The sequence below is a fragment of the Apodemus sylvaticus genome, chromosome 5 (assembly GCF_947179515.1).
Source record: "Apodemus sylvaticus chromosome 5, mApoSyl1.1, whole genome shotgun sequence".
In the NCBI taxonomy this organism is placed as follows: Eukaryota; Metazoa; Chordata; class Mammalia; order Rodentia; family Muridae; genus Apodemus; species Apodemus sylvaticus.
The window spans coordinates 56,183,797-56,200,540 of NC_067476.1; the positions used below are offsets into that span (position 1 = coordinate 56,183,797).

Here is a 16,744-nt window from a genome sequence, read left to right on the forward strand (position 1 = left end):
CATTCCTAGTTTTAACTGCAAAGTATGTAGGCCATCTTATGCTAATTTGCTTACACTATTAGGGATCATACCCAGAAATTTGAGCATGCCAGGCTATGTGCCTACTTTGACTCAGTATTTAAGATGAAATAATTATCTTTAAGGTCCACTCTTTTTCATCTCTTTTTGAGTGCATTACATTTGTTGATTGTAGCATGTTCAGCGTATTACAATGATTTTATAATTTGAATTGCTAATATGTAGGCATTTTCATGTTTTCATTTTTATTTCAACTAGTAGTAATGGGCATAAGGTCTTTTAAATGATTGTGAAAATTAAAAGCCAATGATACATTGTTTGGTTTTGAAATGTTTAGCAAGTTTTTTTTTAAAAGTTAAAAATTACTTTTAGTTTGTGTGTGTGTGTGTGTGTGTATGAGAGAGAGAGAATATTAATATTAGTTATAAGAGACAAATTGAACATGAAAAAACTGAAACAAGTGAATAAGATTAATTCTTTTTAGTCTCTTACTTTACCCCAGCCATGTTGATGACATACTGTGATCACATACCTATTGTGAGGCTAGTTAAGTGAACTTTTTGGGATGTTTTGGAAAGAATACAAGAAAAAAGGCTGAAGTGTGAGGTTGGCATCTAAAGTCTGTTATAAGTGAATTGATCTTGGTGTTTGTCTTAGTGGTTTTACATATTTTCTTAGTATTAAGTTGGAAACTGTGGTAGTTAGTGATAGTATGATTATGTAGAAACTCATAAAATGAAGTTTAATCAAGTATACATGAGAAAGAGAGAGAGAGATCTAGCACACGAGCGTTGTATATCCAGAGGTGTCAGATTCTACAGGTAGTTGTGAGTCCCCCCATGTGGATCCTGATTGCCAAACTCAAGTCTTCTGTATGAGCATCACATACTTTGAACTCTGATCATCTCTAGCACCAGGATAGGTCTTGTATGTATATATACATGTATACTTTTTTTTCTCATTAGGCAAGAAGTTATGAAATGGAATGGATGGGGCTATAATGATTCCAAGTTCTTATTGAATAAGAAGGGCCAGGTTGAGCTGACTGGGAAAAGGTAATCCTGCTTTTAAGTTCACTTTATTCCTTCTTTTCCTTTTCTTATATTTTTAAACATATAAAAAAGGGCATGATAATATGATGTTCCCTCCTCTAAGAAAAAGCTACCAGCATTTTGCTACAATTTCTTTTTATCCTATAATATTTTAAATTCTGATGTCATCATAATACCTATACTTTTATATCTTTAAAAATAAGCCTTTAAAATCATTCATATATTGATTATTATTATCACACTTTTAAAGTAACAAACTTGTTATAATATCTAATTATTTAGTCCATATTCTCATCACTCTGTTGTTTTACAAATGACTCCTGTAGGGGGTTTTCTGAATAAGGATCCAAAGAGTCACCTCTGGTCTTCCATGCTTTTGACTTATTGGAAGTGGATTTAAGTCTCATAATTTACACCTAGATTTGGGTTATAATGAAAGATAACACCTTTAAGGTTATTTGTAGAGCATTAATTAGGAGCAAAGAGGATGCAGTGGTGCTGTTAGAGACTGTTTTCTAGGGTAGTGGTTCTCAACCTTCCTAAAGCTGCGACCCTCTAATACAGTTCCTCATGTTATGGTGACCCTTAACCCATAAAATAATCATTGTTGATACTTCATAACTGTAATTTTGCTACTGTTATGATTGTAATCTAAGTATCAGATATGTGACCCATGTGAAAGGGTCATTTAACTCCCAAAGGGTTCACAGCCCACAGATTGAGAACTGCTGAATAGGTAGTTATAGAAGTAGAGAATTTATCTGTTAGTTTTAGAGACTGGAAGATCGCACTACTGTGCTACACCCAGCATGGGTTCCTTAAGGCTTCATTTTCTAGATTGTTGAATTCTGATCCAAAGACCTGAGAGAAAGGAAGAAGAGGTGTATTCTGTAAGCTCTTGAGGGTGAGCATGGAGAAGGTGGGTGCTTGGCAGAGTCACCTGAGGGGTGGTCAGTTCTCCCCTCTTCCAAAAGTTACACACATGGAAGTAGGATCTGGGAACTCTGGAATTACAATATTTAGTAAACAAGCAGTTTAATTAATGAAACTTTTAGGGACTGCTTGGTCATTCCTAGATGTAGAATATAAGCTTCACTTTTTGCTAAAGATACCCCTCTCTAGCATTCTTATCCTCTTTGTACCTTAGGTATCCTCTCAGTGGCTTGGCTTTACCAACTTTGAAAGACTGGATCCAAAACACCCTTGGAGCAAGTCTGGAGCATAAAACTACCTCTAAAGTAAGCAAATATTAGTTATAATATGTTCAGTTGTGCTTTTTATGCCTAAACAATTAGTTATTATCATAATTTGTTACATTTGTTCAGTATAATTATCTTATTGTGAAGCCAATGAAGTATTTGGCATTTCCTTATCTTGTCATTATTTTTATTGTTATTTTGCAATACATGAAGTAGTTAACTCATCTCCCCAGTTAGATATTCCAGCCCATAAGTATGGACTGTCTTATGTCATATTATGCACTATATTCAGCATGTGATTGTGTCTAGGAGCTGGAAATGGCTCAGCAGGTAAGAGCACTTAATACTCTTACATAAACCTAGGTTCAGTTCCCAGTGCCCACATGATGGCTCACAACAGTTGTAACTACATTGCTGCTTTTAATAATTTAAACTGGTAGGCAGAATATTTGTTGGGATTTGTTTGGTTGTTTCCTTTTGGTAACTATAGGATAAATTTTATGATGGTAAGACCCCAGCTTCCCATCCCCCATCTATTAACTCTAATTGCTGTTTTCATGGTTCTTAGAATAGTGCCTGGTTTTTTGGAGTGAAAATTAATATTTATCTGAATGAATATAGTATCTTAAGAGATTAAGAGAGTATAGAAATATCAAATACTTTTGTTTATGTTTTCTTATATTTTCTTTATCCCAAATGCTGTATTAATTTTCTTTATATTTAGTTGTATCTGTTTGACATGCTATTAAGTTCTTTTAATTAGTATACCTGATCTACTTCCTTATTAAAGTAGCCCTGCACATTTGGTTGTTAATTTTACTGACATGTGAAGAGCTGAGGCTCCGGAGGATGAATGCCACGCTCAGCGTGGTTTCAGCTCTACAGTGGAAGACCAGGCTTTAAGACACCAACTGGGATTGAGTACCCGCAGGTTCCTCAGCAGAGGAATGGGTACAGAAAATGTGGTACATTTACACAATGGAGTACTACTCAGCTATTAAAAACAATGACTTCATGAAATTTGCAGGCAAATGGATAACATTTGAAAATATCATCTTGAGCTAGGTAACTCAGTCACAAAAGAACAGTTTGTACTCACTGATAAAGTGGATATTAGCCCAAAAGTTCAGAATACCCAAGATTCAATTCACAGACCATATAAAGCCTAAGAAAGAAGGAAGACCAAAGTGTCGATGTTTCAGTGCATTTTAGAAGGGGGAACAAAATACTCCCTGGAGGAAATAGGGAGACAAAGTGTGGAGCAGACTGAAGGAAAGGCCATCCTGAGACTGCTCCACCTTGGGGATCCAATCACCAAACCTGACCCTTATTTTGGATGCTGGGAAGTGCTTGCTGACGGAAGCCTGATATGACTGTCTCCTGAGAGGCTCTGCTAGAGCCTGACAGACTGAGGAGAAGCTCGCAACCAACCATTGGACTGAGCGTAGGGGTGAGGGGTCCCTAGTGGAGGAGTTGGAGAAGAGACTGAAGGAACTGAGGGATTTACAGCCCCATGGAGGGAGCAACAGTATCAACTGGCCAGACACCACCCCCCACCCCCAAGCTCCCAGGGACTGGACCACCAACCAAAGAATACACATGGAGCTACCCATGGTGCTGGCCACATACACGGCAGAGGATGGCCTTGTTGGACATCACTTGGAGGAGAGGCCCTTGGGCCTGAGGGTGTTCGATGAACCAGTGTAGGGGAATGCCAGGGTGGGAAGATGTGAGTGGGTGGGGGAGCACCCTCATAGAGGCAGGGGAGGGGCGATGGGATTGGGGTTTCCGAAGGCGAGACCTGGAAAGGGGAAAATATTTGAAATGTAAATAAAGAAAATATCCAATCCAGAAAAAGAAAAAGAAAAAAAAAAAAGATACCAACTGAAATTGCATACCAAGTTTATATTAAGTCTTGCATTTTTAAACTGCCCAATAATAATAGTTTTATCACTTAATATAAGAGTTTCTGTGCAACAGTTTAAAATGGTCCTTGAAGAGTAGGAGATGGTAAGTTTTATCTACAGGTGAAAAATTTTAATGTAAAGCATACCTTATCTTTAAACTGAAGGTTTTAGACTTCCCTGTGTTCTCTATTGTTGATTACAGTCTTTATTGTTAGTAACAAAGGGCCAGTCATAGAGAAAGCATAGTCTCTCGGTTACATATATTATGGGATATGATTAACTAGTTCAGTTGTACTTTGCTACTATTACCAAGTTGAACTCTAGTACTTGATGTATCATATATTGAATATTAAAAAAAACTTTATCTTCTCCTAGTAGAGGGGATCAAAACTTATTATTTAGAAATAAGTCAAAGTTATCAATTTTGTATTTTAGACATCCATAAATCCTAGTGAAGCACCTCCTTCTATTGTGAATGAAGATTTCCTTCAGGAACTTAAAGAAGCTCATATTTCATACTCACAGGAAGCAGATGATCGCGTGTTTAGAGCTCACGGTAGGCTGCTCACCCTGGGGCTGTTCATGATCTCACTTCTCACTCTGGAGCTGCTCACACTGCGACTGCTCACACTGGAGTGGGGGAGCTCACCCTGGGGTGGCTCACCCTGGGACTGCTCACACTGAGGGGGGGGGGCTCACCCTGGGACTGCTCACACGGGGGGGGGGGGGGCTCACCCTGGGACTGCTCACACTGGGGGGGCTCACCCTGGGACTGCTCACACGGGGGGGGGGGGCTCACCCTGGGACTGCTCACCCTGGGACTGCTCACACTGGGGTGGGGGGGCTCACCCTGGGACTGCTCACACGGGGGGGGGGGCTCACCCTGGGACTGCTCACACTGGGGTGGGGGGGCTCACCCTGGGACTGCTCACACTGGGGGGGGCTCACCCTGGGGGGGCTCACCCTGGGACTGCTCACACTGGGTCGGCTCACCCTGGGACTGCTCACACTGGGGGGGGGGGCTCACCCTGGGGCAGCTCACACTGGGGCTGCTCACACAGGCTGCTTACACAGGGGCCGCTCACACTGGGGTTACTCACACTGGGGCTGCTCACTTTCAACTGCTTGGGCAGGTGGTGTTTATACTGGGCTGCTCACACAGGGGCTGCTCACATTGGTTTTCTATCTTTATTTAGAAGCTTCCTATAAGTTAAATTGTTTTGCTTTTTTTTTTTTTTTAAACAACAAAACAGGTCATTGTCTTCATGAGATATTTTTGCTCAGAGAAGGGATGTTTGAGCGGATTCCTGATATAGTTGTATGGCCAAGTAAGTTGTTTTAATTCTTTGTATCATTTTAGTATAAATGTTTCCATTATCATTTTTCTGAGAATTTATTTAGTTTTAATGTGAATTAAATGGAGATAATGAAACCTAGTTTTTTTTTTTTTTTTGTTTTTTTGCATGAGGTCAGGTTTTGAGAGAACATTGCTGTTTGCAGCATGCATTTTGAGGCACTCTGCCATCTTAGTTCCAGGTGTGGAGATGGTTGTTTTCTTTTGTAGTTTAGACTTTCACACAAGTAGAGGCATGCAGAAACCTACTGTCTTTAAGGATTACAGTTATATGGGACTTGGCTGATTTGAGGTCCATCTTTCAGGTGCGACCTTTTACCACTGTGACTGTCAAATAGTGTGGATATCTTTTGTTTCCATGCACTGATGTAAACTATGATTCTACTGGTGTGTATGTGTGTAAAACCCAAAATTTCTATTAGCAAAATTAACTTAGTGTGCTAGTGAGAATCCTCAGAAGATAGTGGTACTTGCCTTATAAGCTTGACAACATGAGTTTAATCCCTTGAATTTGGTCCCTGAGTCCTACATACAGGTGGAAAGAACCAGCTGCACAAAATTGTCCTCTGACCTCACAGATGTGCTCCCTATTATGCACACATACACAACTACCACTAACAATATTATTTTTTTAATTGAAGCTGGAGAGATGGCTCAATGCTTAAAAACACTGACTGTTCTTCCAGAGGCCCAGGCTCTATTCCCAGCACCACATTGCAGTTTACAGCCATCTGTTAACTCTAGTTTCAGGAAATCGAACACCTCTTCTGGCTTCTGTGGCCACTGTATATACATGTTATACAGTATACACAAATACACACAGACAAAACACTGAATACACATAAAATAAAATAGAAAATTAAGAAAAAAAGTAATCTCACTTGAGCTGGGTATCATGTATTCTTATAATCCTATCACTTGGATGGCAGAGGCAGGAGGGTCAGGAGTTCCAGGTCATCTTTGGCTATGCTGTGAGTTTAGAATCAGCCTATCTCAAAAGCCAAATTCTCCATGTAGTTAGTATTTATACATTATCTGTGCTACATACTGAATTATGAACATCTCACCTAGGTAGTAAGGATAAGATGTTGAGAAGGGGGTTGGAGAGATGGCTCAGCGGTTAAGACCACTGACTACTCTTCCGAAGGTTCTGAGTTCAAATCTCAGCAACCACATAGTAGCTTACAACCATCGGTAATGAAGTCTGATGTCCTTTTCTGGGGTATCTGAAGATAGCTACAGTGTACTTACATAGAATAGATAAATAAATCTTTGAAAAGAAATTGAAAAGGAAAATCCCTGTTCTCAAGTGAAATGGGATTTAGTGAGGGAGTACAACTAAGTATATAATATATTGGATAGTGCTGACCATTACAGAGAAATACATAGAAGATACTGTATGAAAGGGTGGGTGGTGGGATGAAGGAGTGGTTTCTGATTGCACAGTCAAGGAAGATTCTTAAATAAGTTAGTTACATTCATAGATTCCATTTTGTCTTACCATTTTTTCTTTTAAACAGATACTCTTTTGGTGTTTCTTTTATTATTCTTAGTCTATTTCTCTGTTTCTATCCTTCTCTCTGTGTCCTTGTCTCTGTCTGACACTCTCTCTTTTCTCTCTCTTCCCGAGTGTGTATGTATGGTATGGTGCATAATTATGAGTTTGTGTGTGTATATGTGTGTGTACTTGTGTACATAAATGCAGAAGCCAGAGCAGGACCATTAAGTGTCTTTCTGTCTCTTTCCCTTATTGCCTTAAGAGAAAGTTTCTTATGGAACCAGAAGCACAACATTCTGCTAGGCATGCTGGTTACTGAGCTCTTCTGATCCATCTACCTTTGCCTCCCACCTGCCCAGTGCTGCAGTTATAGGTGTGTGCATTGTGTGCATCTGTGCCTGGTTTTTTATGTAGGTGCTGGGGAATTGATCTTAGGTCCTTATGATTGCAAAGCAAGTGCTAATATTCATGGAGCCATTCTATAACCATTATATATTATCTTTTACACTACTAACAGTAAGCTTTATAGGCTTAATCCGAAAGCCTAAAAATAGATCTTGATTAAAAATTGCAGTGAGCCTGCAGTTTCTTGGTATCGTATGTGTTTAGCATATGCAAGGTCTCAGGTTTAATCCTCATCAAATCACTCTGCCCACAATGAAACTATACAAAGGCTAAGTAGTTACAGCTTTATGCAAACCGAGATAGTCATAACATTGTAAAACAACTTCTGTGTTTACATAAATATGTATCAATTTCTATGTTTTTCCTAATACTCTTTTCTTCTCTTTTAGGACTTAGCAATTAATATTACAATTTTTTAGTTTTCTTGCCTCAAAATTTGTCTTCCTGTGTTAAAATGTTAAGTAATCCCTGCCATGTTGCTTCCTCTTTAAAACTCCCTCATGTGCTAGTGCCAGGGACAGCTGGAGTAGTACCATCTTATGTGACATACAGTCTTCCTCAGAGTCTTGTTATGTAGATAGCTTTAGTTATATATACAAAGGAAAGGAATTTGTGTGCTACTCTAGTTTGTGTAAGATTTTATTTTTATTTTTACTTTTTTTAGGAATTAAGAAACAGTAGTACTAAAATTGATGGGTAAAAGTATGTGAAATATGCTGTTTACATAGTTTGAATATTGCTATTTAAGCAGGAAATAAAACATCCTTCCAGTAGGGTTACCTAGCTAACAGTACCTAACTAACCAAATGATCAAAGTTAAGATTATGAAAAATGAGATATGGGCATAGCACCACTGCTGTGAGATGTCCACCAACTGTTTAGTCTCTGTTTAATCTTATGGAAATAAACTAAAAGTTTTGTTTGAAATAACTACCTAAAGTTCCTCAGAAGTGTCATTGGCATGAAAAATAAAGAATCAGTGTGTGCTTTCAGGTTTAATGCTGGTCTACAAAGGGACACTAGTGGGATATTACAGGAAGGACTGTAGATTGCTTTGTCTATGTTATTTGATAAGTTTTGATAATTGGGCCTTCCTTGAATGAAATGTTAATGTTTGGGAATGTGACATGAAGTACATTTTTATACTTTTAAAGTCTGAATTGTTAAAAATACAGAGTTAAAAAGAGTCTTGTTTATAGCCATTTAACATGGTATGAGTAAATAAGGAAAAGTTAGACGTTCAAGAGCTTTATTGACCTTTAGTTTGTAATAATATGCAGATTTTATTTATGTACTTATAGTTAATACCTTTTCTTTTTTCAACAGCGTGTCATGATGATGTAGTTAAGATTGTGAATCTAGCATGCAAATATAACCTTTGTATCATACCAATTGGTGGTACGTATTGTGTTTTCAATTTTATTATGTTTAAATTTGTCCTATTTAAAATATTTGTATTTTTATTTATATTCCTTTGAAAACAAACATTTTTGGATTACAATATAGTAATTGTAAAAACTTGGTTTATTTGATCATTTGTGTTGTAAATACTAAGCTGCTTGGGATGTTGTTTACTTCTAATTCATGTCTTTTTTCTGTATGGATCATAGGAAAAGACAGTTTTTAATGCTAAATAAGAAAATGTTCATTTGGCAATTAACTTTTTAATCTATATGTCTGTGGGGATCATTGTAGTTTTTCAAGGCACCCAGTGTCATCTTAGGAGGAGCTGAATGAGTGTAGAACACCAGGAGAATTAAAAGTTTACTAGTGCTGTAGTAGCTAGTCAATGCCTCTGACTACAGAAAGCTAGCATTATTGTTTAATTGTAAACTAAATTGATCTTTGAGTTTTTGTTGTTGTTGACTGCATGATTTTAATAAGCCAAAGGAAATTACCTTCACTCTTTTTTAAGATGTAATTATTATATTTAGATGAGTACACTGTAGATGTTTTTAGACCACAAGAGAGCATCATATCCTATTGATGATTGTGAGCCGCCATGGGGTTGCTAGGAATTGAACTCAGGACCTCTGGAAGAGCAGTCAGTGCTCTTAACTACTGAGCCATCTCTCCAGCCCCAACCTTCACTTACTATATTGGCATTGGTGAGTAGAAATTAGACTTCAGCAACTCTAGGAGTCCCAGACTCCCTCTCCAGCTGATACTGTTCCTTTAGTTAGTGAACAAAGTCACCACAATGCCACTTACTATGAACTTTTCTTTTATTAAAAACAATGTTATAAACAAGTGGTGGTTTCCAACCACAGATACTGTACTTGCAATTGGTAATCTTACCTGGTGAAATTAAGCTGATATATACAGATTTCTTCTTTTCGAATTTGAATTCCAGAGGTTTCTTTTTCACATAGACTGTATGGAAATAGCCATTAAAATTTTATATTGATATGGGATGATTGTAGTTAAAAACTTAAAATATTGTATTATTCTTTGTTAAAACATTTATCCTTTGACAAATTATGTTAAGAGGAAATAGGAATATATTGTTTAAATACTTAAAACATTACTTAGCCTATTTAACTATCACTTTTCTCTAAAGAATATGAAAATTTGCTTTTCAATACCATGATTTAGCTTATTTTTATTTTAATTTATTAAAACTTTTTGCATAAGGCTGCTACTTTTATAGAAAGACAGTGGTGTAATGTGGTTGTGAGAAGTTGATGGTACTTCTAGTTGCTCAGGACTTGTCTCTTTTCTCTTAAGCTTCCTCTTCAGGGTGATCATTAGCTTAGATCTTTGCTAATTATGTTTTTGGAGTTCTACAAATTGCTAGGGCTTTCCATGAGTGTCATATCCAGGGACGAGCCATAGCCCATTGATTTCAGTTCCATAGTAGTCTGCATTTGGCATTCAGCATAAAATAAAGGTGAGTTTGTTTTCGGTGTGTTAGCTTTTGCAAAGTAGAAATAGGTGTCAGCATGAGCAGGCCCATTTGTGTTCTGTGTACCAAGAACTTGGTCCAGGAATGTAGTGGGAGCAAAATATTTAAACATAAAGTTTTTGTTTCCTGTTTTGACAGGAGGAACAAGTGTTTCCTATGGCTTGATGTGTCCTGCAGATGAGACAAGAACAATAATTTCTTTGGACACTTCACAAATGGTATTTGATATTCTAATTATGCTTTCTGCTTAAAATATCATTTTTTTAATACTCTATTTTAGCTGCATGTTCAGGTAATCAGAAACTAAGTTCCCTTGTTCTAAGGTACAGATCTTAGTGCTTTAGTGCCAAGGTAGTACGTAAATTGATCATTTGAGAAGCATGATTGTAAAGCTTGAGACCGTGGATAACTTGATGTCTGTTATTGTAAAAATAACTGTTAGTTATGTGAATTTGAGTAATGTGTACTTATTTGCCTCCCAGACTTAACTTGATGCTTTTGCACGTATGCTGTGGATGGGTGGGAGAGCTCCTCCTTCCAAGGGTGAGGGCTGTAACCATGTTAAGGTTTAACCTCGGTTGAATTTTACCTTCATAGTCCCAAGTAGCAACTTTGTGTGAGTTTTTTAGTTTGAATCTTCTTTGAACAGCAAGGTAGAGGTAATTGTGGCTGTGCACAGAGCGAACGGTTATTGATGCTTCATTATATTTGCTCTTTTTAATTTTCTAGAACTTTTGAAAACAAATCTTGACGTGTTACTTTGTGCCAGTTTTGTCTGTCTTGTTTTTTTGAAAAGCATGTTCTTTTATTGAAAAAGGAGGTAAAAACATTTTTCAGATAAAATTGAAGATTTACATGGAAAATATTTCTGATAAAATAGAAGAGATATATAGAAAAACACGTTAAAATTTACAATTTTCATGGAAAATTTAAGAGTAAAGTGGTAGACAAAAAACATTGCTAAATTAATTGAAAAAGGAAGTAGAAACATTTTATGATAGAATTGAAGATTTACGTGGAAAATATTTCTGGTAAAATTATAGAAAAATGTAGAAAAACATGTTAAAATTGAAGATTATTATGGAAAATTTTATATAGATATAATAATGGTAGACATAAAAGTATTGCTAAGTTGATTGAAAGTGGGATTATAAACATTTTCTTTAAAGTTGAAGATTTACATGGAAAATATTTCTGACAAAATAGAAGAAATATATAGAAAAACATGTTAAAATTGACTATTTCATGAAAATTATACAGATAAATGGTAGGCATAAAAATAATTCTAAGTTGATTGAAAGTGGAATTATAAACATTTTCAGGTAAAATTGAAGATTTACATGGAAAATATTTCTGATAAAATTCAAGAAATATATAGAAAAACACATTAAAATTGACTATTTCATGGAAAATGATACAGATAAACTTTTGTAAATTAACTGAAGACAGTAGACAGAAAAAACCTTTCTAATGTTGTGATAAAATCAGATTTACATGGAAAACATTTTTGATAAAATAAATATATAGAAAAACATGTTAAAATTGAAGATTATCATGAAAAATAATGCAGATAAAATGGTAGACAAAAATTACTAAATTAATTGAAAGGATTACAAACATTTTTTGATAAAATTGAAGATTTACATGAAAAATGTAAATTTTCTGTTAGTCTATGTTTTTATTGGGGAATTGAGTCTATTGATATTAAGAGATATTAAGGAATAGTGCTTATTGCTTCCTGTTATTTTTGATGTTATTTTTATATTTGTGTGGTTATCTTCTTTTGGGTTTGTTGGAAGATTACTTTCTTGCTTTTTCTAGGGTGTAGCTTCCCTCCTTGTGTTGGTGTTTTTCATCTGTTATCCTTTGTACGGCTGGATTTGTGGGACGATATTGTGTAAATTTGGTTTTATCATGAATATCTTGTCGATCTATGGTGATTGAGAGTTTTGCTGGGTATAGCAATCTGGGCTGGCATTTGTGTTCTCTTAGGGTCTGTATGAGATCTGCCCAGGATCTTCTTGCTTTCATCATCTCTGGTGAGAAGTCTGGTGTAATTCTGATAGGTCTGCCTTTATAAGTTACCTGCCCTTTTTTCCCTTACTACTTTTAATATTCTTTGTTTAGTGCATTTGGTGTTTTGATTATTATGTGCCAGGAGGACTTTCTGGTCTGGTCCAGTCTATTTGGAGCTCTGTAGGCTTCTTGTATGTTCATGGGCATCTCTTTCTTTAGGTTAGGGAATTTTTTTTTCTATAATTTTGTTGAAGATACTTACTGGACCTTTAAATTGTAAATCTTTGCTCTCTTCTATACCTATAATCTTTAGGTTTGCTCTTCTCATTGTGTCCTGGAGTTCCTGGATGTTTTATGTTACAAGCTTTATGCATTTTGCATTTTCTTTGACTGTTGAGTCAATGTTTTCCTCAGCACCTGAGATTCTTTCTTCTATCTCTTGTATTCTGTTATTGATGCTTGCATCTATGACTCCTGAATTCTTTCCAAGGTTTTCTATCCCCAGAGGTGTCTTATTTTGTGATTTCTTTATTGTTTCTACTTCTACTTTTAGATCCTGGATGGTTTTGTTCATTTCACTTGATTGATTGTATTTTCCTGTAATTCTTTAAGGGATTTTTGTGTTTCTTCTTTAAGGACTTTTACCTGTTGACCCATGCTCGCTTGTATTTCTCTAAGGGAGTTATTTAAGTCCTTCTTGAAGCCCTCTATCAGCATCATGGGATACTATTTTGAATCCAACTCTTGCTTTTCCAGTGTGTTGGGATATCCGGGATTTGCTGTGGTGGGAGAACTGGGTTCTGATGTTGCCAAGTAGCCTTGGTTTCTGTTGGTAGGGTTCTTGTGCTTGCCTTTCCCCATCTGGTTATCTCTGGTCCTGGTTGGTCTTGTTGTCTCTTTCTATATGCTGTTTCTATGTGGAATATCTTATTTATTCCTTTAGCAACCCTGTTATTATATATGTCTATTGTCTACATTTTACAAATGAGGACTCACTAAGACTAGTTAGTTACCAGATAGCTAAGCAGTGGACTTTAGTTTAAAGGCCATTTTAACTTTACTGAGTTTAACATGTCAGTACAAAGACAAGTATATGTTTCTATATATGCACAAATGCATAATGTACTGCTCTTGTTGCAATGTCCCAATATAGAGTAAGGAAAAGGAACTTTCCTTTCCTTACTTCTGATTACTGTCTTGCTACTGAAGCTTTGAATTTGGAACTTAGGTATTTCCTAAGAAAATGTTAATGGCTCAAAGGAATGAGGCTTCTTTTCTTTGTAATAGAACCGGATTCTCTGGGTTGATGAGAACAATCTGACAGCTCACGTAGAGGCTGGGATAACTGGACAAGATTTGGAAAGACAGGTATGTTATCTCTTTAATTAAGCTTTTCCAAACAGTGGTATTCTGTGTCTGAAAGAACTACCTTTCCACAAAACACTGTTCACTTAGTGAATTTGCTCAGTTTTTATTGTAGGTTGAACTAGAACTGAAAGTACAGTAGTGAATGAGACACTGTCCCCTGTCCTCAGGGGCTTTATATTGGGATAGAAAGTTGGAGAAATAGACTGGATGATTCAGGCTAAGTAAGACTGAATTTAGCTTGTTTGTGTCATCAGAAGGGGCCAGGTAGGAAGAACTTGGACAATTATGTGTCATAGAAGTTTGACATTTAAGATGAGACTTCAATAGAAGGGAATGAATAAGAACAAATTATGTATGAAAATGCCATAATGAAATTCATTATTTGGCATAATAATAACAATTAATAGATAAAATGAGACTGGAGAATGAGTCAGAGCTAGGAGAAAGGGGTTCAGGTGAAGATAGCAGTCCTGTGGACGGAGTGCATGTGGGGGCATTACTTTTGCAACTCTTAATCTTTCTACTCTTTCTCAGTATTTAATAAGTTTTTAAAGTTTCTGTTTATGGATTCTAAGCAGGCAATTGTTAAAATAAATTGATTCTTGGGGTTGGAGAGATGGCTCAGAGTTTAAGAGCACTGGCTGATAGTCCAGAGGTTCTGGGTTTAATTCTCAGCAGCTGTGTGGCAGCTCAACCCTCTGCAACTTCAGTTCCATGGGCTATTTCTACCCTTTTCCTGCCTCCATGGGCTGTGTGCATGTTGTGTACAGACATACATGATGCATGTGCTGTACAGACAAAACATCCGTACACATATAAATAAGAATCTAAAAAAAATTTAAAAATTGATTTTTAACCTTTCCCAAATATGGTCAAGATGGTTATAATCCAGCTTTTATAATCAAAAATTAGGAGTTGCAATTTGTTGGCTGACACACTAGTCACTTTGTGTTCAGACTAGATTATAGAGTAGTTTGTCCCTGAACCTTTAATAAGACATAATGTGTGGTTGATGATTGTATTTTTATTTTCTTTCCCTATTTTTTGAGGTGATTAAAGTTGGCCCACTCGTCACTGATTCTTGAAAAATTTGTTACAATACTGGGATTTTTGAAATAATGAAAGTTTCACTTATGAGTAGTTTTTGTGAAATGATATGTGGAAGAGTTCAGCAGACAGCAAATACTAGCCCAACTGAGGCTGCTTACCTTCATGGGTGAAAAGGACTTACACCTGCTTAAAATTGAGCAGACTTGTTGAAGTATTGTCAGAGATCTTCAAACAGGTCAAGACTTTAAATAGTGAAGATAAAGGACTGGTCCAAACTTTGATAATATTCAGTGAAAGATATCCAAAAGGGCCTGGATTGGTCCACCATTAGCTTGATTGAGAGACCTTATTGATCACTATTTTCTTTAATAACAAAGAATGGCCTTTTGGGCTTCCAGTTTTATATCCTTTATTATAGCATTTGATATAGTATTTAAGCCTTTCCAAGTTTCCCTACTTTTTTTTAAAGGTTAGAAATAAAATTCAAGGAACATATCTCCTTGGAATTTAAGTGACATTTCTTCCAGGAGGTGCTTCTGAGATTTCACCTGCTAGTTTGTTTCTCACAGCACCTGTGCCTGCAGTGGTTGCTGCAGGCTGGTAGCTGTCTCTACTAGATCACTCCTCCTCAAACTCCTGTATCCTTTAGTTTATAATTCAGATGAGGCAACCAGCTTAAAATGTCCTGTTTGTTCTTCAGAGAAGGTTTAAAATGATACAAACAGAAGCTGAGTAGCAGATTTTAATTTCTTTAACTTACAAATTACAATGGATTTTAGTATGCTTAAATGTTAAGGCATGTCACTAATGTGCCAATTACAGATTTTAGGATTTCTTTTGTTGTTACATCCTTGGTGACGTTTTTAATAATCTGAGGCTATGTGAACTTAATTTGTTTCTTCTTTCTGGAGATAGCATCATTTATAATTTCAAAGTTTTTTGTTTTGTTTTTGTTTCAAGTAACTACTAACCCTTCCTGTAAATTTCAAAAATCTTAGCTGTGTGACCTCAGGCAGGTTAGTAACCTTTATGTTTCAAATGCATCTATTACAGCAGCCACTGCAGGCACGGGCTTCTGGGTCACAGTGAGAGAAATAGTGAGAACAGTACCTCTCAAGGTTTTTGCTACAATGAAGTATATTAATAATGTAACTAACACATTTAGAACTTCATTCCATTAATTTCTATCAAACATTATTTACTTCATTCAGGTGCACTAAACTTTATTCCTTTTATAGCTGAAGATTTCCAAACCTATCCTCAATTCGGATTTATTTCCTGAAGGGTAGATGACCATATCCAGTTCCTGGCTGTTCTCTTTTCTTGCTTGTCTAATAGGAATTGCAAACTCACCATTATAAAAGTTGAAGTTTGCAGTGGTCTCTCAAATGTCATTATTTTGTACCCCCCCCATCTGTGTTACATCTCTCTGACTTCATACTTCACATATCCAAGGCCCAGTGCACAGAAACGGTTCTTCCAATAAACTCCCTTTCCAACATGGCTGCTAAACTTAGGGGAGAATCAGCATTATAACAATCTTTAATTATCACAGAGCATTGAAGATCATAGTTATAAGTAGCAAACGTGTATGTCACATGTTCAGTCACATTATGGATCACTTTTGCATACGGCTCATTTTCTAACCCTGATATTATATGATATTGTATAGGACTAGACTGCCATCTTTTCAAATTAGAGGAGAATTTCAAGTCTGAAGTGTCATAAACTTGAATGTTTATTAAGTTTTTAGGAGTAGTGTAGTAGCAGTCTGGCCACCTGTGCTGCCCAGCTCTATGTCAGGTTGACACAGGCTAGAGCTGTTTGAGAGATGTGAACCTCAACTGAGAGAATGCCTCCAATAAACCCAGGTTGTAGGCAAGCCTGCTGGGCAGTTTCTTAGTTAGTGGTTGATGGTGGAGGCCCAGCCCATTGTAGATGGTGCTACCTATGGGCTGGTGATCCTGGGGTC

General features: G+C 36.6%; 1 protein-coding gene across 1 annotated transcript in view; it reads left to right on the forward strand.

Moving 5' to 3' along the window:
- Agps (alkylglycerone phosphate synthase) overlaps positions 1-16,744 on the forward strand; it is a 101,029-nt gene that overhangs the window by 18,171 nt on the left and 66,114 nt on the right. The window contains exons 2-8 of the mRNA XM_052182754.1: positions 984-1,073; positions 2,218-2,308; positions 4,612-4,732; positions 5,430-5,504; positions 8,760-8,831; positions 10,477-10,556; positions 13,642-13,722. Of these exons, the coding sequence (XP_052038714.1) occupies positions 984-1,073; positions 2,218-2,308; positions 4,612-4,732; positions 5,430-5,504; positions 8,760-8,831; positions 10,477-10,556; positions 13,642-13,722 (610 nt within the window). The remainder of the gene's footprint in view (positions 1-983; positions 1,074-2,217; positions 2,309-4,611; positions 4,733-5,429; positions 5,505-8,759; positions 8,832-10,476; positions 10,557-13,641; positions 13,723-16,744) is intronic.